Source organism: Papio anubis, chromosome 12 (genome assembly GCF_008728515.1).
Source record: "Papio anubis isolate 15944 chromosome 12, Panubis1.0, whole genome shotgun sequence".
NCBI classification, from domain to species: domain Eukaryota; kingdom Metazoa; phylum Chordata; class Mammalia; order Primates; family Cercopithecidae; genus Papio; species Papio anubis.
Genome location: NC_044987.1, coordinates 66,846,009 through 66,869,634, shown reverse-complemented (window position 1 = coordinate 66,869,634; position 23,626 = coordinate 66,846,009). Strand labels below are relative to the sequence as shown.

Here is a 23,626-nt window from a genome sequence, read left to right as displayed (position 1 = left end):
ATTTCTACTATGCACTTACTACTGAAACCCGAAACCAGAAATCAACGTACATGCACACAAAATGGTCCAGAATAGTGCAACACCTAAAGCCCAGCATTAGCAAATGCAAAATCTCCCAGGAGGCTCATTTCCACACTCTACACACATTCCCCGCAATTATCCCCTGTAAAAAAAATTACAACCACAGTGGGAAACAAATCAAAATAGAACAAAAACAATAAATAAAGAAAATGTGTACCCTAAAACCTGGGATTAACAGGACAATTTAGAAGGCACAATAAACCACTAATACTGGATATGCCTAAATATAAGGCAAGATTTATCCCCCAAATTTCTCAGAAAAGGGTAATTCAACTTACAGTCAAGCCTAAAGTTTCTCTTTGGGGCATTCTATTTCATTTTGAGCAACGAAGTATTCAGAGTAGCACAAATGTTTTCAACTTTCAATGCTCACTGAAGGCACCTGAGCAGTTTTACAAACTACAGATGCCTGGGCCCTCCTCCAGGGATTCTAATTTAATTGGTCTGAGGTGTGACCTGGGGTAATAAAAAGTTTTCCAGGTGACACTAAAATGATGCTTAAGCTGAAACCATGGCACTAGCAGATCACCTCAATCAAGTCTAGCTTTGATGGTTATAGAGGTCACCTGAGAATTTTTATTTTAAGGAAGAAAACCAAAATTTAATGAAGATGTAGTAATTATTTTTGAGGATAAGACCACATACAATGCAAGTGTTATAGGATTTCATTGAAAGCCTTTTCTTTTCTTATTTTTATTTATTTATTTTTTTTGAGACAGAGTCTCTCTCTGTCACCCAGGCTGGAGTGCAGTGGCACGATCTCAGCTCACTGCAACCTCCACCTCCCAGTGATTCTCCTGCCTCAGCATCCTGAGTAGCTGGGACTACAGGCACGCACCACCATGCCTGGCTAATTTTTGTATTTAGTAGAGACGGGGTTTTGCCATATTGCCCAGGGTGGTCTCGAACTCCTGACCTTGTGATCTGCCTGCCTCCGCCTCCCAAAGTGCTGGGATAAAGGCGTGAGCCACCACACCCGGCTGAAAGCCTTTTAATGATTGCTTTTGAAAACACATAGGTATGTATGTGGTAGTGACTGGGGTTGTTCAGGTATTTTGTTCTCCTCTGCTTGCATTCTTAGTAGGCTTACAGTTCTGTCCCTTGAAGTCACTCATGGTCACATAACTTCCTTTGGCCAATAAACAGAAACTATGTGTATCACTGGGAGAAAGTCTAAGAGCCAGTACACAATTCCCCATATCTCTTCCACCTTCCCTGACTCCTGGCAATAGTGGAGACTCAATCAGCCTGTGTTCAAGTGAAGATGATAAGGACCAGAGCTCTTGGCAGATCTCAGAGAACTTGCAACGTGCACAAGAAGTAAACCTTTGTGTTTCAAACTACTGACATTTCAGTAGTTTCTCACTGCAACATAACTTAGCTTATCTTCATTCATGCAAAATATATATGTTGTACAATTAAGACATATAAACAAGATAAACTTTTAAAGTCTAATCTTTTACTATGTAAATGGAGTTCTTTGGCATGAGATGAAATAGCTGATGACAGCATCATATGTGAATTTTAAAAGTGTTGTATTTAAAACAACTTCCAAGTAAGGATGGTGTGTTCTAAAACCTTGCCACTTAAAAGTGGGGTCCACATGAGTAGCAATAGCAAAACCTGAGAGTTCATTAGAAATACAGAGTCTCAGATCCCATCCCAGACCTACAAATAGGAATCTGCATCCTCAAATGCTCTACAACTGCTCTAGAATGCTAGGATTATTCAAAAAGAGCTCTTATAATGATAGAAACAAAGATAAGTATAAAAAGCTTGAATAAAATTATTTCATCAGATGTGCCAGTGACAGGAATGGTGGCGGGCACCTGTAATCCCAATTACTCAGGAGGCTGAGAATTGCTTGAACCTAGGAGGTGGAGGTTTCAGTGAGCCAAGATTACGCCACTGTACTCCAGCCTGGGCAACAGAGCAAGACTCTGTCTCAAAAAAAAGAAAAAAACAAGTGCCAATGAGACAAGAAGTTCATAAATTAACATATCATTTTGAATTACTGAAAGCCTTTTAATTAGTGCTTAAACATATAACTAAATCAATACATGAATATTATGAATATTTTGTCTATTTGGGAATATTTGGGCATATTTCATATGTTTTATGTAATTAAAGGAGAAAAGGAAGAAATAAAAACCTTAAAGAAAATGAAAGCATGATTTTAAAAAATAGGAAAATTTGAAAAAAAAAATACAAACCAAAATAAAGAATGCAGCGAAACAAATTAAAAATTAAATGAACAGGTTAAATAGCAGATGAGAGAATTATTGGAGAGGAAGATAGACCTGAAGAATGCTGCATACAGAGACACAAGTGAAAAATATAAAAGAGGAGTAGCAAGCATGGAATTATAAAAGAATGACAAAGTCCAACACAATTCTTCAGGAATTCCAGAAGAATACAGAGGATGAAGCAGAGGCAACAAATAAAATGGCTATGAATTTTTCAGAATGGAAAACTTGAGTCCTCTCAGTTTAAAGACACTCACTGAGTCCCAAGAATAATACATCAAAACAAATCCACCGAAGAAACAAGACAGTGAAACTGAAGAACACCAAAGATAAACAGGAAGTTTAAAAACAACCAGAGACAGAAGACAGATACAGATTGCCAGACTTCTCATTAGCAATAAATCCCTGTGACCACAAAATAATACCTATGGATAGTGCCCAACCTACAAGCCTGTATAAGATAAACTATCATTCAAGATTAGGAACATTTAAGGACATTTTTCAAATGACAACTAATACAATCTATTACTCACAGACTATCAAATTTTAAGGAAGAAAACTATATCGTGCAAAAAAAGCAGCAGGATGAAAGAATCAACTATGATTGGAGAGGTTGTTAAAATTGTTAAACAAAACGCTGCCAATTTAAACAACAATAATTTGGAGAATATAAATAAAGATACTAGAATACTAAACAAACATAATGTGGAAGATGGGGCAGTGATGGGAATTAAAGCATTCTAAGAGCCAAGTATTATTTATTTTATTTTTATTTTATCTTTTGAGATGGAGTCTGGCTCTGTCGCCCAGGCTGGACTGCAGTGGCGCGATCTCAGCTCACTGCAAGCTCCGCCTCCCGGGTTCATGCCATTCTCCTGCCTCAGCCTCCCGAGCTGGGACTACAGGTGCCTGCCATCACGCCCGTCTAATTTTTCACTGTGTTAGCCAGGATGGTCTCGATTTCCTGACCTCGTGATCCGCCCGCCTCGGCCTCCCAAAGTGCTGGGATTACAGGCGTGAGCCACCGCGCCCAGCCGTCTTATAAAGAAATTTAATCGTAGTTTAAATTTTTTTCCACACAGAAAACACCAGGCCAAATGCTTTTATATGTTAATTCTATCAAACATTAAAGAATAATTCTAATCTAAGAAAGTATTTTAGATAAAATATAAAGGCCAACTTGATGCTAACAAAATGGAAAGCCTCAGTAAAATGGACACATTTCTAGAAAAACTTAACTTGCCAAGAAATTAAGAAAACCCATCCACACCATTACAAGAAAAAAGTCTTCAAACAAGAATACATGATGCCCACACAGTTTTGCAGCTCAGTTCCTATACCTACAACTATAGCAAATATTTAAGGAACACATAGTTCCAGCCTTATCCACTCTTTCAGAGAATGGAAAACAAGGCACAGTTCCATAAAGGACTGGGAGATGGGGTCTACCAGTGAGGGAAAAATGGAATGAGGGCTGTCAAACAGCGGGTGCCCCAGTAGCAGTTTTGACCTCTTCATACAAAGGGCAGTCTTTAATAGCTCTGCCCCTTAGACACTCCTAAAACCCCCACTCCAGCTCTTCTGAACAAAGTCCTAGCAGGGCTCTCCCACCCCGCAATGGGAAACAGTGAGTCTGTTACTGATGACTGCTATATGAGGCTCCACCTCAGAGAAGCCGGGATAAGACCAGTTAAGGACTGTTCAGAGTATAGTCTCAACAGCCTTCAGCACCACAGCTGACTTCATTCATAGGCCGACGTGAAGAATCTTGGTCTTGATCAGAACTTTCTCTGCCCCTGCACAATCTTTTGTTGTTTTCTTTTTACAAACCCAGACGCTAATCAGAGTTGGCAGAATGGCTGCAGCTGACAGGGCAACCTCTTTAACTGTCATAAAACAGACTCCTCTTAACTATTCCTCCTCAATGAGTACTGCTTGTACATAACTGCATGAGTAACCTCCTGCACAGCCAAGAGGAATAAGTGGCCCTCTGTGCCCTGACCACGTGGCTCTCTGGTCCCCTGCCAGAAGTGGCCTGACAAAGTAGCCACTGAACCTGTCAGTTCACAAATTAAGCCCCATGCAAAATTAGTGTCTGTGGCAGTTGCTCTGGGCCATCCAGAGGGAGGTAATTAAGCAATATATAGTTCAATTTCAATTGTCAACAGTGTAATTCAATTACAGTGTAATTTGCAAGCAGAATCACAGGGACTAATCAGGAGGAAGACTAGATCAAAGGTTAACATCCTACTGAAAACTATAATAATGGTCTTTCATATTGGAACCAAGTCATTATTGACACAGGTCCTAGAGTCTTTAACAGCCACCCTTTCCTAACTTTCTGATATAAAATCCTGAGGTCCAAATCTAGTATAGTCCCACTCTAGTATAGTCTAGTCACCTGGGATTCAGCCATTCAGATTTCAAGAATTCAACTTTACAAGGAGTTTCATTTAATAGTCCTGCTTACAAGGCATTTCTTTTTGCATTTACAAGAACCAATTTCTAGCTCTCACACCTCCCAAGTGTTGACCACCTGAGATGAAGGCCATCACACTATGGCTCTGGAGGGGCGTAATTACCACTTGCGCATTAGGATGTCCTCTCAGAGTACTCCTGGTCTGATTGTTTACAGGAGTGATAATCATCCTGCACTGTTTGCACTTTTTTAGTTGATGGGGGAGGAGATGGACATTTTTTTGCACTAAAAGCTTAATTACATAAACACTGATATCACATGCCCAAAGTGCACTCCTTTTAGAAGGAGTTTTGGAAAGTAAACAGTAACCTAGCCTACTGTAATTAATAAGAGGCAATTCCTTGTTACATAGTATATGATTATTAGTGATCACTGAATAAATTACATCCATTTTAGTAGGAAAATGTGTTGTTTTCATGTAAGTGGCTACTATTTGGGAGGTGCAGGAAGCCCATAAAGGTTTTTTCCATTGAAATACATGGTAAAACACACTCTTTGGGTATTTGAGTACTTTGATGGAAAAGCAGTTGTGTTTTGGCAGTGGTGGTGGCACTACTTGACATCATGCAATCTGAAATTAATCAGAGAATATGAATAAAGAGAGGAAGATTTAAATGTTCACACAAAAATGTCATTTCTGCAGGATCTATGATATCATGATGTGGTGCCACAGTTTTTCAACTTCTTTAGCTGTGCCACCCTTAAGCAAAGGAACCCTTGTTTGGAAGAAATAATGTAAGATAGACAAGAACAAAACCACTTTGGCTTAGGGATTGTGATCAAGAAGAGAAAAGTATCCTTCCTTCTGTTAATTCTTTTCTCCTACAGACAGCCCCATGCATCAACATAAAAACCAGCCCAGGAATAAAAGGAGCCTGGAAGAGACTCAGATGGCCCTGGACTCAAATCTCAGCAGTATGATCTTGGGGGATAAAAATAATTTAATACTAATATCAATAAAACAAATAACTTGGACCAATTCAGCACTTTCTAGGTGCCTTATTTGCATTAATTCAACCCTCACAATAATATGAGACAGGTACTATTATTACCGCTATTTTATCAATAAGTAAATTGAGGCTCAGAAGAATTAAGCAATTTGTCCAAAGATCCCACAGCCAGCACTAAATGGCTGAGCTGGGATTCAAATCCCTACAATCCAACTCTGTAGTCCACATTAATAACCACAAAATTTCTTAACCTCTTTGGTCCAATTTGGCTCAGCCATTTTAATGCCATCATAAAAATGAGGAAAAGTGTCCTCAACAATCTTGAGAAAAAGTACCCTGAACAAGGCATTCAAAAGAATGATCACTATCTTTATTAAGAATAGCATAGAAAACACGCCCTCCAGATACTCACTAGTAACCTCAATGTTGAATAATGTGTCAAATAGCTCCTGTCAAATATCTATGTGAGCCAGTTACTACTTCAGGGATGGTTCACGGGACATACAAACTAATAGTTTTCCAATAAATAAATAAATAAATAAATAATTTGTTATTCCAAAAAGAATCAGTGAAACAAAGGTGAAAATAGAGAAAATAAATGAAGTTCAGTAGGCAGTCAGATAGAGGATGTATACAGAAACCTATATGTATACCTCCTAACCAATGAAAGGAGATCCTAGTCACAAAAGCAAATAAAAAAAATACATCTAGCATATATTAAATGCTCATTAACTAAAATGCCTAAAACCACCAATTAAGGCACTGGAGATACAGTGGCAGAGCCTCTGTCCTTAAGAAACTCACATGCTGGTGCAGGAGGCAGACAATAAACAAAGAGGCAAATATGAATGTAATAGGTCAGGAAATAAGTGCTATAAAGAAGTATAAACAAGATACAAGAACAGAGTTATGTGGGAATGCATGATAGACACAGTCAGGGAAGGCCTTCTGATATGGTAACATTTCAGTATAAGCCTAGATCTGGAGGAGGGCATTCCAGAAAAGGGGAGAGCAAGAGCATGGTTAAAGTGAGATAAGCCCTGGGAATATAAAAGGGATGCATAAAGGGCTGCAAAAACCAAGTCATACCAAGACCTTGCTGGCGATGGTAAGGGTTTTAAACTTTATCCTGAGATGGGAAGCCATTGAGGAGTTTTGGAGACAGGAGTGATATGACTTAATTTACATTTTCAGGTTTACTCTGCAGCTCTGTGGAAAAGAGTCTATAAAGGAGCAAGAACAGACACAGAGAGCAATCAGAAGACTATGTATCAATCTTGCAGACCCTGGGCAAATCCAGCAATGGATGCACAAGCCGCATACAGTGAAAACCACAAAACTCAGATGGGTGAAATAAGAGCTTTAATAAATAAGAATGCTACCCTGTCCCAGAAAAGATTCAACATGATAAAGATTATTTTTAGTCCCTCATTAATCTATCAAGAACTAACATTTTATAGTGCTTACTATGTGCCAGGCGCTGTTCTAAGCACCTTACGTGTGTTAACACAGGCAACTCTCCAAGATGGGTACTATTACTATTCTCATTTCAAATATGAGGAAACTGAGGCACAGACCATGCAAGTAACTTGTTGTAGAGCTAGGATTTCAAACAAGTAGTCTGGCTACAGGTATTCCTCCCTACCAATCTGCAAAGAACCAATTTGCAAAGAATGTCTTCTCTCTATAAAACTCTCACACCTGCTCCAGACAGAGAAGCCCAGGAGTCCTTCTAGATGGAACCTTCCAAGATGGAGGACTAAGGAATGGAAGGACAGAGCAGTTTGTACTGGAAGATCAGAAGAATAGGTCTCCTGGGTTTCACACAACCCACACTTAGGGCCCCTCTCTCCACACACATCCCAGATTCTCAATTGCAGATCCTGGGTCAAGGCAAGGCCTTAAGGATCCAGTCACATAATGTCTCTCAGAGACAAAATGAATTTTCCCAGAGGCTCTGTCATTTCAGGAATGCCTGTATGGAGAAATCAGGAAGCAGAAAGAGGTACTGACCCCATACAAGGCTACTTTTCTTTAGAAGTCTGATTCATCGCTCAAAAATTCAATATTGTGAAAGTGTCCGTTCTTCCCAACACGATCTAAGTTAAATGCAATCGCAATCAAAATCCCAGAAAGGTACTTTGTGATAAAAAAAAAAAAAAAAACAACAACTGACTCTAAATTTCATATGAAGAGGCAAAAGGTAGCCAACATAACATTGAAGAATAAAGTTGGAGGACTGACAGTACCCAACTTCAAGACTTACTATAAAGCTACAGTAATCAACACAGTGTGGTATTGGTGAAAGAAAAAATAAACAAATCCATGAAACAGAATAGAGAGCTCAAAAATAGACCTGAATATGTATCACAAAAATATAATCAAAAGGCCTTTGACAAAGCAGCAAAGATAACACATAGAGAAAAGACAGTATTTTCATCCCTCCCTGACAACCATGGAAGAGGTCTGACAGGGGCTCGCTCAGTCTCCCCTTTGCTCTTTGGCTGAAGGCTCTGAAGTGCTGACTGCCTCAGGCATTTTCAGGCAATGATCCTGTGGCTCTTATCCCAATGCACATAAGCTCCCAAGGAGCTCCCAGGTCAGTATCTCTAAAAGGATTGCTAGGAAATCCACTTTCTTGACTCTTTCTCCTCAGTAAGGCATCAGAGACCCTAATCTAGAACATGATATCTGTATTGGCCAGGGTTCCCTAGAGGGACAGAACTAATAAGAGATATGTATACATAAAGGGGAGTTTATTAAGTAGTATTAACTCACACAATCACAAGGTCCCACAATAGGCTGTCTGCAAACTGAGGAGCAAGGAAGCCAGTCACAGTCCTAAAGCTGAAGAACTTGAAGTCTGATGTTCAGGGACAGGAAGCATCCAGCACAGGAGAAAGATGTAGGCTGGGAGGCTAAGCTAGTCTAGACTTTTCATGTTTTTCTGCCTGCTTTATATTAGCTGGCAGCTTATTAGATGGTGCCTACCCAGATTAAGGGTGGATCTGCCTTCCCCAGCCCACTGACTCAAATGTTAATCTCCTTTGGCAGCACCCTCACAGACACACCCAGGATCAATACTTTGCATCCTTCAATCCAATCAAGTTGACACTCAGTATTAAACATCACCACATCCCAGTCTATGGAGCCTCTGAAAAGCAGGACATTAGTCATGGCTTCTCAAGGGCTCTCTATCCACTGAGAAATTGAGAAGCAGACAGATGATAGCTAGAATACATCACAGTACCAACAATAACCTGAAGAAGCTGCAAGACACAGGCACACTCTCCCACCTCAGGCTCAAACACCAAGAGCCCTCTGTAAGTCAGGTGAAACCCTCCAGTGGGAAGGAAAAGCAAATGCCTGAGAAGCGGCAGTGTCAGGTACTCTGTGTACTTCCTGGGGTCTAGCCACACTTGGCCCAGTACCTTCCTCCATGCTCTCTTCCAGCCACAGCTCAAACAATGAAGAGCAAAGTCCCAAAGAAGCACATCCAATCTACCAATGAGGCTACTGAAGTGTACCAGGTAAAGTCAGAAGATTTGGGACCTTCTGGAAAGATTTCCAACAAAAGGTTTGGTCTAATCAATACAGGCTTCTGGTTGCTCCCGTAAAGAAAGGAATCAGCTGGAACAGCTAATGGATAGTACTTTCAAATTAACCACAACTTTGCTAGATCTTTTCTTAAAAAAAAAAAAAAAAAAAAAGTCCCCTACTGGCTAATGCAAATATTAAAACCAAACAGTTGAGATGGAATAAAAAACAATATGGCATAAAGAACATTTGAATCACTAATTGAATCAAAACAAAACTGCCTCCCATCTCTGAAACACACTAGAGACCATCTGAGGAAGCTGACACCTGCATTAGGTGGCAAAGTCTGCTAGATTTCAAGTTTCAGATCAGCTGTAATAAGCCATGAAAAGCCCTGAAAATTTTACATTAGAATCAGTCTCACTGAACCCAAACTGCCTCGCAGCCAGAATCCAAACTGAGGCGGTAGACGGTAGGTACATCCACACTGTCTCAGCGGAGACCAGAACGATCACACCAGACATCAGAGAGTGGTATAAGTTCATATCAAAGAAAAAAAGAGAGTTGATATACACAATAACACTATTGAAAAATAAATACAACAAGGGACTTTTCTCTATGCCAAAAAAAAAAAAAAAAAAGTAAAAGGAGAGAAGCAGTTTCTGGAATGTGGAGGATGAGACCTCAGTTGCTGGGGTTCCCTGGGCATACCTGCAATGATCCCGTCCATTTGCTCCAGGGCAGCTTCCAGCGCATGACTAGCATCAGAAGCCATGACTCCTTTTGCCTGCCTAGTCTCCTCCTCTTCTTACTGAAAATTCAAATACAGAACAAAAGAAAAATTAGAGAGTTTCACGTTACGCACACAAGATCACAAAAACCTTTCATTCCATCATCACACAATGTGTTTTCATAAGAATCATAATAGCCGACATGTAGTTTCTGCATCTCCACAGCCTTTCCCCTCCTGGCATGAGTGCTTTTTCCATGAACCTTTAGCACACAATCCCATTCACTTCTGTAATGAAAAACCACCAGGGCTCTCTAGAGTCACCTGTGGCAGCAAGATGGCAATTGTTAACACCTCACCAGGTGTAACAATTGGAGACCCAGGTTCCAGAAGCTCCAACCCCATTGTTTCACTGAGTCTACTTTGCCACTCCACTAAGTGGCGTAGGAGAGCAGCGTACCTAACAGGGATACTGCCATGGCCAGGGCGTACAAGGCAATGCAGTGCAAAGGCAGGGCCTGGGACAGTCCCTGCAGGCATTTAACTGTCTTACATCTGCATTTGCCCTAGGCCTGCAGTGCTTTCCTTGGGTGGGTGTGAGCCAGGCTGAGAGGGCTCAAATGCCACTTCCACTCCTTCAATTGGGAAAGGGTGCACTGCCTAGGAAGGCTACAGGCCACGAGGATGTAGAGAGAGCACTGTCGCAGGAGCACTGTAACTGGCCATCTTAGATCCACTCTACCCAGCACCATTCGAGGTTCAGAATCCCATCTTTTCAGGGCAGATGAACGCCTGCAAGGATACACAGTCCAGTCACTCCCATAATGCTGTATCCCCTAGCTATAGCAAAGGGGAACTGCTCAGTGCCTCTCCCCTGTCCCTTGGGCAATTGCTTCCATCTCTAGACAACTCTACCTCAAGGAAGGTCTTTAGTTTAAACTCTCTTCCTGCCGCCTCCTCTCATTTTTCTTGTTCCCCACCCTCTCCCTGGGTAGCAGGGAGGGATTTACAATACCACTTGTAATCTCAAGAGAATTAGCTCACGTCTGTAAACTACAGGAGTTGCTGTTTGCTCATTCAGCAAATCTACACATGTGCCTAATGGCCATACATGCTATGGAGAACAGAGGCACAGCTCCCACACTCAAGCATTGTGCAGCACAGGAAACAGGTGGTTCTGAAGCTCTTTGCCAGTTTTTCCTGTGAAGTGGGACATTTAGAGTGAAGACAGGAAAATGGGCACCACCCAGGAGTGGCTTTGGAGATGGTGTGGATAAGCATACCAAGACCAAGGAACCACACTTAACTGCACCAGGAAGTAATAGTTAAAATTCACAGGCTCCAAAGTCAGATAGCTTGAGTTCAGACCCAGCTCTGCTATGTACTATGTGATCTCTGAGCCTCAGTTTCTTCATCTGTAAAATGGGGATAACAGCATCTAATCCATAGATGTCATGATTAAAATTATGTAGAGAGCACTAAGCATATTCCTTTGCACAAAGTGTTCAATATGTTAGCTGTTTTTTGTTTGTTTGTTTGTTTGTTTTAAGTGAGGATATAACATCAGGACATATTTTTGTCAGCTCAGAGGAAACTTTAAACAAAAATAGGTAGGTGCAGGGAGGGAGAACCAGATAAACTCAGGAGGCTGGTTTGTTTGGAGGTGGCAGGCATGGGGAAGGAAGATAAGCAACCATGCTTGTGAAGGGGGGAGAGGGCAGGGATTTACAGGTGCTAAGGCCAAGGAAGGTTCAGAAGCAGGCATTCAGCCTCGGGGGTCAAGAACCACTGCACAGTTAGCTTAGAGGGAATGAGAATGGGAGCTCTCAGGGGTGTCGGGGAACTTCAGTGTACCTTAGGGCCCTGGCAGGAGCCAGAAAAGGCTGCAACAAGGAACAGAGCTGCTCCGAGGTGAGATGAGCAGCCCAGGCTGCTACAGAGTGAACACGGTGTGGAAATCCTGGGGCCTGAATGGAGCCAGCTTCGGACAGGATAAAAGAAGAGGTAGCAGGGAAAAGGGGGGAAGCAGAAGGAGGGAAACAATCTGCAGACTGTCACCTGTTCAGCATAAGGGATATTAAAAGTTTGAAATAATCCCTCCAAATCCTTCCCACTGCTCTTTCAATAAGGGGAAAATTCCCAACTCCTTACTGTGGCCTATGACGCAGGTCTCAGGATCAGGCCAGGCCATGCTCACATTTCTCCCCTCATGGCTCCTCATGCTTCAGCAGCACTGGTCTCCTGTCTGCTCCCAAGTCCTCCAAGACCTTCCCTCCTCTGCAATACACCTGCCATCCCCCTACCCTGAGCTCACTTCCTGGTTCTCTGTACAGCTGATTTATTCTCATCCTTCAGGTCTCAGATCCAAAGTATCAGAAAGGTCTTCCCCACACTACCCTCCCGGCACCAGGTAAAGCAGCCCCTTCAAGGCACAACAAATCCACAGTATCTTGTTCTATGTATTTGTTTCCTTGCTAACTGGCCACCTTCTCACAGAGGCAGAGGGACTCTGTCTGCCTTGTTTACTCCTAGGTTCCCACTGTCTAGCAGATAGATACTTAAGAATAAATGGATAGATCCATGCAGCCAGCATTGTGCTAGGGCCTAGAAGGATACTGATAAATCAGACCTAGTCTCTGACCCCCATGAACCACACAATCTAGTGGAGGAGATGGAAGTATGAACAAATAATTATGACACAGTGCAAGGTGTGTTGATAGAGGCAGGTGTGCAACTTCCCTGGGTCTTGAAGGATGATAGAAGCTTTCTCAGAAGGTGAGGAGGAGAATGCTGTTCCAGGCAGAGAATGTGGTGCACATGAAAGCCAGGGAAGCATGCACAGGCAGGATGTAGTTGGCAAAGGCCAAAGTGGTTGATGAGATTATGCAGCAGCACCCAGCTGCTCAAGATGAGTCAAAGCCTTCCATGGAATTCACATATGCAGTACAAGGGCAATGCATGAGAGGAGCCTGGGAATCACACCCACCACATCAGGGGACTGGATGCCAGTGCCTAACAAATCAAGTGGCTTCAGATGTAAACATGACAGAGTGTCAAATCCAGAGGGCCCAGGCTATGTGCCCCTGCAACAGAAGGGCCATAAAACAAGACCCACGGGCCCTCTGCCCAGCGATGAGTTTGCACTTGGCAAACAGTAAGCTGGGTGGACCCGTGGGAGCTGGCCTGAAGTGAAACATGATTCAAGGTGTATCCTATTCACAATGCATGACTAGCATCAGAAGCCATGACTCCTTTTGCCAGCCTATTTTCCTCTTCCTGAAAATTCAAATACAAAACAAAGAAACATTACAGAGAGTTCCACATATGCATACAAGACCACAAAACCGCTTAAATCCATTGTCATACAATGTACTTTCATAAGAATCCTAGGAGCCGATGTGTAGTTTCTGACAACACAGAAGCAACCAAATAGAAGAGATGCACAGGGCAAGGGACTGGGTGGGGTGGGGAATGCATGGAGCTTCCATAGCCTCTCCAGGGCTGCTACCCAGCAGCACTTCCAGGGGTTGACCAACCCCGAAGTTCTCCAAACCCCTTCCTTCATTTAGGGTTTCTTATAGAAGTTCCATTCCATAGACATGATTAATCCAATCAGCCCTTGGTGATCGAACTCAAGCTCCAGCCCCACTCTCCTCCCTGAGGTTAGGAGTCAGGAGGATGGGGAGTGGAGCTGAAAGTTCTAACCCTCTAATCACAAGGTTGGTTTCTCTGGTAACCAGCCCATCCTGCAGGAGTCGCCTCATTAGCATAAAGTTGAATAAGGTTGAAAGGGGCTTATTATGAATAACAAAAGTTGCCCCTTTTCTGTGCTAGGAAACTGGAAGGAGACCAACTATATATATTTTTTATTATAGTAGTCCCCTGTTATCCTTGGGGGATACATTCCAAGACCCCCAGTGAAAGCCTGAAACAGTGGATGGTACCAAGCCCTATATATAGAATACAATGTTTCCTGTACGTACAGACCTATGATGAACTTTAATTTACAAATTAGGCATGGTACAGTAAGAGATTAACAGTAATTAGTAATAAAATAGAACAATTATAATAATACACTGTAGAAACATTATGCGAATGTGTTTTTTTATTTTGTTTTTGCTTTTTTTGAGACAGGGTCTCACTCTGTCACCCAGGCTACAGTGCAGTGGCACCATCTCGGCTCACTGCAACCTCCACCTTCCAGGCTCAAGCAATTCTCGTGCCTCATCCTCCTAAGTAGCTGGGATTATAGGTGTGCACCACCACGCCCAGCTAATTTTTGTATTTTGGGTAGAAGACAGGATTTCACCATGTTGGTCAGGCTGATCTCGAACTCCTGGCCTCAAGTGATCTCCCCACCTTGGCCTCCCAAAGTGCTGGGATTATAGGCTTGAGCCACCATGCCTGGCCCTGTCTCTTTCAAAATACCTTACTGGATGGTACCTTGGGTAACCAAACCCCAGGAAAGCAAAACCATGGGTAAGAGGGGGCTACTGTATATCATAGTATCACAGGTCTCAGAGGTAAACGTGCTGTCTGATGACATGCAGTGTGTTGTTCAGTGGCTTCCACATCGGTTCCTCCCACAGGGACACGGTATCTCCTAGGGAGCCAGGGCTCATCAGGGATATGGGGCTTAACTGCACCAAGCTCCAGAAGCAACATGCCAGGGAGAAGACAGAGGGAGCCAGAATCCAAGACAAAATCCCAAGTAACATGTGAAAAATCAGGATATCATCTAAGCAGATGGTGGGAAGTAGATTTTTTTTTTTTTTTTTTAAAAAGGAGTCTCACTCTGCCACCCAGGCTAGAGTACAGCAGTGCAATCTCAGCTCACTGCAACCTCCGCCTCCCAGGTTCAAGCAAATTCTCCTGCCTCAGTCTCCCAAGTAGCTGGGACTACAGGCACCCGCCATCACGCCCGGCTAATTTTTTGTATTTTCAGTAGAGACAGGGTTTCACTGTGTTAGCCAGGATGGTCTCAATCTCCTGACCTCGTGATCCACCCACCTTGGCCTCCCAAAGTGCTGGGATTACAGGCATGAACCGGGATGTAGAATTTAAATCATGCTCCCCAGCAATGAGAGGAGAGCTACAGCAGCTAGTCGAGGGCTTTACACAGCACGGACAACAGAGGAATCAACAATGTGCCATGGGGACTGTACGAGGGGCACCTAACCAGCCCAGGAAAGAAAGGAGCGGACACAGAGAAGGACATTGCTCTTATCACAAACAATACAGTGACAGTTGTTACATGGAACCAAAGCACTTTTCATTCTCTCTGGACACTTAACATAGCTGGCATTTGACCCTAATGAGCAGGCTGGCTTCTGATACTGAGACACTGTCTCATCCCTGGCCATAAAGATAAGGCAGGGTATGTTGTTTAAGAAAAAATGCAGTCCATCCACAATTCATCCTTCCTTCACTCACAGACCTATATGTGAGTATAGGTCTCACATATATGTGCTGTCATCTTCCTATCTGGGACAGCGTCTGAGGTTGGGGCTCCTGCTCATTACAGGACTTAACCCTTCTCTTCACTACCAGTGAGGGAGAAAATGATCCCACACCCCCTTAGCTGTAAATTCAGCCAGTGAGGAAGTAATAGCCATGTTTTAGAACGGCAAGGTATATGACATGCCACAGCCACATGAACTGCACCACACAAAGGCCAGTTTGGCACCTGGAAGTTGATTAGGGAGCAAGATCTGTATGTGTTCTAAAATTTAGAAAGTGAGTCACAATTGACCCTCATCATCTGGTATGTTCTGAGGCAAACAGTGATTTATATACTACGTTAACTCCTTTCATGTTTGGCAAAAGAAAATTCTAAGTAGGCAGCATCCACTGATTAAGGTGAGTTTGAAGCAAGTAAACCTTAATTTACCCCACCCACACTGAATTCCATTTCTAAACTTCTTTTCTCTCAATAAAAATGGTTAGGGTTGTAACTGACGTTTGGAGCAGGCTAACATAGCTTTGGATGCTGAAATGAACTAGGAACAGATCTGGAAGTCACCGCTATTCCCTGTTCCTCCAGGATATTCTGGGCCTTGGACACAGTTCGGCTAGAGCCGAGACCTGACTCCTCAGCAGCTGCCACTAGACAGGGGCCAGTATTTCTGCCAGAAGGCAAGGCCTGGGGAAGGAGGCCTCAGCCAAGAACCCCACCACAACCACAGAACCTAACTCCTTTCCTACCTCTCCCTTCCCCAAGTGGCGAACAGATGACAAAGAAGTGTCACCATATCACAAGAAACTGGAGTCTTTTCCCCACAATTTACAGGCTTCCCATAAGCCATAGCTGCTCTTAAATGGTTATTTTAAGAAATACCTTTTGCTATCCCTAGGCTTAAGAGAAAGCCTCTTAAAAGGATATAAGAAACCTCTTTGGTAGAGTGGAGCAAGAAGCCATTTGGAGCGTCCAGAAATAAAAAGGACAAAGACAGATATGAAGGAATTTGATGGCAGCGCTAACAACATCCCATATTAACCAATAACTACTTTCTTTCTAAAGGACAAAGGAGAGAGAGTACAGCTTTTATAGACAGACGAATTAAAACATGGGCTCTGCTGCATAATGGCTGTGAGTCTTTTAACCTCTTTTAGCCTCAATTGTCTCATCTGTAAAATCAGTATAAAATCACTTTCATTGTTATGGGCAAATGTAAATAAGACAGAACTCAGATAAACACTGCAGGCTGAACCTAAACATTTAATTTAACTGCTCATTTAAACAAGAGAGAGATTTATTCTGAAAGACATAAACTCAAAAGGACACAATGTCATAGCCATAAGGGAAATGCTAGGGTACAGTTCTGCAGCAAGCCTGCAAGGTCAGCCTTGGGAGAGACTTCATCAGTAATACGAAATTGACAGAATACCTGGTGCATCTGAACATCTTAACAGACTTATATAATTGGTGAAGACCTTGTTTAATTCAATAAGAACAGATAATGACAACTGGGGGAAAATAATAAAGCAGCACAACAAGCATTTTTCTAGAGCTACAGATAAAAATACAGGACTAGAAGAATTAAGGAGCTCCATCTGAGGAGGAACAATGGGGTGGGGAGGTGGAGAGGTGGCTGTTTTAACAAATTACATACAATTATTTGAGTCTTTAAATTGTGTGGATATATAGTGGTGACGAAAATTAGAAGAAATAAAAAAGATTAAAAGAGATAATACATGTGGCATGCAGGCACAGTGCCAAGATTAAATTAATGCGGCGTCTGTCTCCTCTTTAGTTACCATATATTGGGCAGATAACTGTTAGCTACTTGCTAAGGGTTTACCCAACATTATCTCACGTAATCCCCACACCAGTTAGGAATTATTCTCCCCCGTTACAGATGAGAAAACAGATTAGGCAATTTGCCTGAGGATGCACACCATTTTTCCTCCTGTTCTTCCACTTTCCTGAGACAGAAACCCATTTGGAGGGTTCTAAGGATAGAGTTGACATGATCTGACTTAACCTTTTAAAAGGATTACTCTGGCTGCTGCTTGGAAAATAGACTGCAGGGGATGCAGCAGTGAACACAGGAAACCCGGCAAGAGATGAAGTGACTCAGATCATAATAAATTAGATGTTCTAATTCCTGATATACCTTGAGGACAAAGCCCGTAAGATTTACTGATAAACTGGACATAGGCATGAGAGAGCAGAGTCAAGCGTGCCTACACGGTTTTTGCCCTGAGTACCTAGAGAATGTGGAGGTCTGCAGAAGCAACAATGTAGGGTGTCCGGGGATGAAATCAGGAGATTGGTTTTGGAAACATTCAACTTAAGATGTCTACAGACACTGAGGAAGTTACCCTAAGTAGCCATTTGGAAATAGGAGTCTGATGTTTACAAAGTCTGGGATGGAGATGTCAAATACATCTTCATAAAGATGTATTTAAGCAATTGCATGAAGTGACTTAAGAAGTGGTATTAAAACAGAGGAAGCCCCAGGACTCCCTGAAACATTCCACCATGCAGCCACCAGGGAGAAGAGGAGTGGACAAAGGAGACAGGAGGAGCAGCCAGAAGTGAGAGTGGCACCCAGAAGCCAACCGAAGGGTTTCTGGATAGAGGGCGCAGTCAGGTGCACCAAATGCTGCTGAATAAGACCAGAGCACTTCTCTCCAAACTCACGCTAGTGGTGATCTCACCTGCTCACACAGCCTCACCTGTCCCTGTATTACCTCACCCTAGATGACTACAATAGCCTCCTAACCGGTTACCCTTCTCCAAGCAGCCCTCCCCATTCACTCTGCACTGAAGATTCACCTATCTCAGTGGTCCTCAAACTCTGCTATTAATCAGAATCACCCTGAGAACTAATCGAGCAAGAAGCCCAACCTCCTGTAAGTAGAGCGCCTGGCCTTTATGGCTGATCTAGTCATTCGGGTGATTCTGATTCTGACCAAAGTTGAGGAACTGATGGAATGCAAACACAGCCCTGCACCAGGCACCCTTTTGCTTAGACAGCCTCAGGGGCTGGCCACCAGCCACAACAGTAGAAATCATGGTCTATCATCATATGGACTCAACCTCCTTGGTCACAGCTTTAACTTTTACCATACATACCTTTTGGCAGACCTCTGCCCCACCCTAACCAGATGCCTTATCACTAGTGGACTGATCCCAATTGTTAGTTAATTGGCTGGCTGTCTGCACTGCTTTCCAGCTTTTATGCCCATACCTACTGCTGTCCCTGCTAAATTCCCATCAAGCCAGCTCTTCCAGGTAATTGTACTTAATTCTGGCTACCTAAGTGGGATCTCCCTGATTATCTTTTTCATCCGGAAGGAAAGGGATGAACAGCAGCTGTGCACAACCATCTCCCTGACAACTGTGCCATGTGTCTGGGTCCCTGTGGGGTCCCCCATTCTGTAAGCACTGGATAAATGTTTACAGATTTATTGATAAAATAACCAATTCATTGTCCATGGGAAGCTAAAGCCTGGGAGATAGTGGGGACTGGAGTGAGGTTACAGCAGGTTCCCCACAACAGCCCCAAAATCTTCCTATCCTGAACACCCACCTCCCTCTCTATATTCTCACAATGGGTGGCACCCAAATGCTTCCCATCCCACCTTGGTGATGCCACCATGGTCACCAAGATAAAAACCTGGGAATCAGCCTTGGACCTTCCCTTTTGTTACCCATATCCAACTGGGCACCAGATCTGGTAAAATCTCCTTCCTCACCCTCTTTCAGATCTGTCCCCTCATCTTCACCCACCCTGCCATCATCTATCAGAATGGCTGCACTGGCTTCTAACCAGTTTCTCTGCCTCCAGCCTCACTGCTCCCCCATACACCTCATCCTCCACACTGCTGCCAGGAGGATGGGTCTATTTCACAAATTTTACCAAGGCTCCCCAGGGTTCACAATGCTTCACCAGCTTTCTATCACCCAGGCAACAAAGGGGTGCCTGGGGACCTGGAGAGGAAGTTAAGGACCCACAAGAGCAGTTAGGAGAGTGGGCTCTGTAGTCTGACCTACATGTAGATCCAAGTTCTTTGCTTCATGAGCTGTGCCCCTGACAAGCTCCTTAACATTACTGAACCTCATTTTACCTATTTATAAAATTCAGGTGAAAAGAGACACATTGTGGGATTGTAGAGATTCAAAACTGGGTGGGAGTTCACAACCCCAGCAGTTGTAATTCTCCTGGCTATATCTGGCTCCTGCCCTGAGCAACAGCCAAGCTATTGTCTCCAGTTTACTTCTGCTTTGGGGGCTTCTTTGGTGTTTTAGCTGAAGTCCTTCATTCCACCTGCTCGACTCCCACTCCTGTTTTGAGGCCAAATTCCATCATCATTATCTCCAAGGATCCTCTTCCATCCCCCAGATGGAAGTGACTGCTCCTGAATGGGTTTGTCCCCCCTCGCCACTCCCAGGACAGACCTTTCTAGGGCACTTTTGTCTGAGTGGTAAGGCCCTCACAGGCAGGGCCATGTCTCTGACCCCGGAGCTCAGCTCCCATTCTAAAAGGGAGAAAGTGAAAGGAAATAAAGAGGTCACTGGTCTACACTGGCGAGGCTCTCAGCATAGCAGTTGAAGTTGTCCCCACCTTCTGCCGGGGCCACAAGCTGTACCTGTCCTCTACAGATCCTATACCATCCTGAGGTCACCACTCCCACAGGATCAGATCTGACAGTGGAGAGAAGCCGCACACCTGGCCTGCGAAGATAGCTCCTCAGAGCAATGGCAGAGCCCACAGACACTGGCTTTATATCACAACGCTAAATTTCACTCAGGACAGAGGAGCTCAACACAGCAAGACATCCTGTCAGGACAAAGAGGAGCCATAGCAGGACAGAGGGGCCAGGCTGCTGAGAACATTGCTATCAGAGTTGCTGAATGCCTTTAGTGAATGTCGGGGTCTAATAAAAGTGAAGAGGCAGAGCTTTGTTCTCTTTTGTCAATGAATAGAAGCTTAAGTAGCCTAAAAGAAGCTGAAGATGAGAAAATAGAAGAATGCCACTGAAGGTGAACAAGCATGCTTAACTGGTCCCCATCTAATCATATTATCAGTAACTCCTAAGAGCAAACATTTGTTTAAAGCTTTATAGTGACAAAAATATTTGGCACATACAAGGTTCCTTGTTTCCACCTAAACATCCTAGATCAGGCTGTTCTGATTAGTCAGTTAAGCTCAGGCCGGTGGGGGCTGAGATCTGTCAGAACAGCCGAAATGGGCCCTGAATCTAGACGCAGGCTGGCAGTGCTGGGTGGCGGCAGGGGATGAATGCAATATTTCTTGCTTAGCATCTTTTTCCCGCTATACCAGGTTAGTGAGTTGTGTGCGCTGGGCATTCCCAGCCACTCCTTGTCAGGCGAGTTCCAGGACATCCTTAAAAACATTTGTACTGGAGCCTAGTTCTGCTGAACCCACTGGGAGGATTCCTTTTGCTTTCCGGTCCTTCCATTGAAGACACAGCCCAAGTCCTGCTCCACCACCAGCCTCCTTTGGCATAGCCAAGCCCAGATGCTTCCACTTAAGCATTCCCAAAAAGCTCAAGCCCTTCTCACCAAACCACAGCCCTTTAAGCAAGGCTCCATGATCCCAAAAAGCATTTCCAGCAACATATCATAACAGCAGGGCATTCAGTCACAAAGCTGAACACTGTCCTCTGAAGAAGGCAAAGAACAGCACCAGGCACTGAGACCTCACCTCCGGGTGCCCCGAGGCCAGACTCCCTCTGAGCCTAGCTGTCCCACAGTCTCAGGAGCGACATCCTCCTCCTACTGGAAATGGCAAGCTTCTTAAGAGAAACGCCACCCCAAAGACATGAGCATGAGACACCATGAGCCCAACCCACAAGGAGGAGCACAGGGTCTAGCCAGGAAACGGGTGTGAGTCTGAGGTTCTGACGGCTCACACCCAGAAGCACATCTGACCTTCTGGGCTTTAGGAACACTGAGAAGCTGATGTCAAGTTTCCTTCACTGTGTTTGCTTGATGTTGTTGAATGCTTGCTTCACCCTCCTCTGACTCTTCTCACCTCCTATTTCTGCTCTTGATATTCTGCCTTTGTTTCCCTCTCTCCCCAAGCTGGTCCTTTTCCCAACTCAATCATTGATTAGGGTAAATGGGCCACAACAATCTTGGTGACCAAGGCCATGCCTTAATGCCAGGTCTGTCAAAGAATGGTATGAGGAGACATCAAAGGTCAAACAGTGTAGGTACTCCAACAAGGAGAGGGATTGGGGGTGGGGGGAAAGCGAGGCAGGGTTCTGTGCCTTTGGGAAGAATTGAGATGGAGAGCCAGACAGCATCCAGGGAGCAAAGCATCACCAAACCCCATCAGTCTGCCCTTCAATACTGTAAGACAAGTATATCAGTGCCCTAATGGGGATGGGGCCCACCGTAGCCACTTAGAGAACTTGCAGAGAGGAGGCTCTTTCCCTTCCTTCTGAACCACTCAGAAAGAGTGGGTCTAAGAAGTAAACGTAAATGACAGTCTACCCTTTGAGGCTGAGATGTGAAGAGCCAGGACTAGGAATAAATAACTCACAGATTCTAAGATTTGGCTGCCTGCCCTGGCCAACCAGCCATTCACAATAGATCAAGATGATGGTGAATTACTTCATGCCTGTGCAATATCCACCTGTGTGTAAAAACTGCCTGCTCTGGAAGTTCACAGGTTTCCTGTCTCCTTTGAGAAGCTGCTGCCCCTGTGGAAAAAAAAAAAGTATCCTCCTTTTTGTTTTCTCATTTAATCTTCAAGGGGGTCCTGTGAGGGATATAGTACAATTATCAGCCCTGTTATACAAGGATGTAGCTCAGTGGCCAAAGAGCAGGGGAAAAGTGACAGCGAATGAAGCTGACCCAGCTTGAGAAGGGTCTCTCACCTCTCACCCCTATAACATAGCCTGTAGCCATTAGGCAATTACAGCCACCGAGGGAGCCACCTAGAAGCCACCCACTCTTCCCAGCAATAACATATGAGGAGGAGGCGGGGACCTGAAGGAAGGATCCTTCTCAGTGAGCTCAAGGATCTCTCTGGATTCCCCTCCCCAAGGGTAACCATGCTCTGCCGGCCTGCCCCTCTACCTGCCCACTTCAGGTCCCCACCTATCCCCTCCCTCCCCACACTTCCTTGACTCCACTTCCTTTTTCGCCATCGCCCTATTCCGGACAATGTGAAAGCTCTCTCCCTGGCTCTGTTCGTCAGAGCGTAGAGTCCTCACCTCTCTCCAGCTGCCTCCCAGCTCACACTGAACCTGCTTCTCAGCTCATTCTGCCTCTCTGGTCACAGCTTACCCTCATCCTCCCTCTGCCTGGGGTACCAGGTTCACATGTCTCTTCTTCCTTCTGCTCCCGGGATGCTAAACAACACATACGGCTACATCAGACATTCATGCGCCCGGGATCTCTAATCTCATGTTTCTTCCTGTCAAGACTCCCTCAGCAAACTACCATGCATCTTTCTTTAATGAGAAACAAAACCTCTTGATTTCCCTTCTCTCATCTCTTACCCTCTCTTCATATGCTGTGGAAAAGCTGCCGCTCCTCCCTGTGACCCCTAATCTCCAATCATCACTGAGATCCAACCTCTCAATTATTCCCCCTCCAAACTGAATCTGCACTCTCCCTCTCCTGCTGCTTCCTCTGCTATCCTAGAACATGTCCTTTGACCCTGCACCCGACTGTTATTATTCCATGTTTCTCCTTCGCCTCAGAGCCCCACTGCCCACCTCCCATGCTCTCTGACACCCCCAGTGGTGGGATGTCACTCATCTGTGTGCACCCGTGCCATGCTCTCATCCAGCCAGCTGCTTGTGTTTCCATTTCCTTAAGAGGCAGTCTAGGGTGGGGTTAAAAGCCCAGGCTGGGGTTGGACTGCCTAGGTGACAGCCCTGATTCCGACACTATATGTCCCAGGGCAAGACATTTAACCTCTGTGCCTCAGCTTTGTCATCTTTAAGATGAGGATAATAATAAAACTGCCTCCCTGACGGGGTGTTTGTGAAGGTTAAATGTTAACAGAGTAAAGCACTTAGACTCGCCATCAGTCAGCGTTGCTCCAGTGCCTTCTTTGGCATCTCATCAGTGCTGATACTCTCCTCCTCTGGCATTTGGGAGAAGCGCTCTCCG

The 23,626-nt window shown here is 44.2% G+C and overlaps 1 protein-coding gene across 11 annotated transcripts in view; it reads right to left on the bottom strand.

The window, feature by feature from the left end:
- PPFIBP2 (PPFIA binding protein 2) overlaps positions 1-23,626 on the bottom strand; it is a 151,746-nt gene that overhangs the window by 102,893 nt on the left and 25,227 nt on the right. For all 11 annotated transcript variants that reach the window (XR_004177470.1, XM_031653277.1, XM_031653282.1 and 8 more), the window contains exon 2: positions 10,005-10,104. Coding sequence is in view for 10 of the 11 variants with exons in the window: in XM_031653277.1 (XP_031509137.1) it covers positions 10,005-10,068 (64 nt within the window). In the remaining variant the exon portion in view is untranslated. The remainder of the gene's footprint in view (positions 1-10,004; positions 10,105-23,626) is intronic.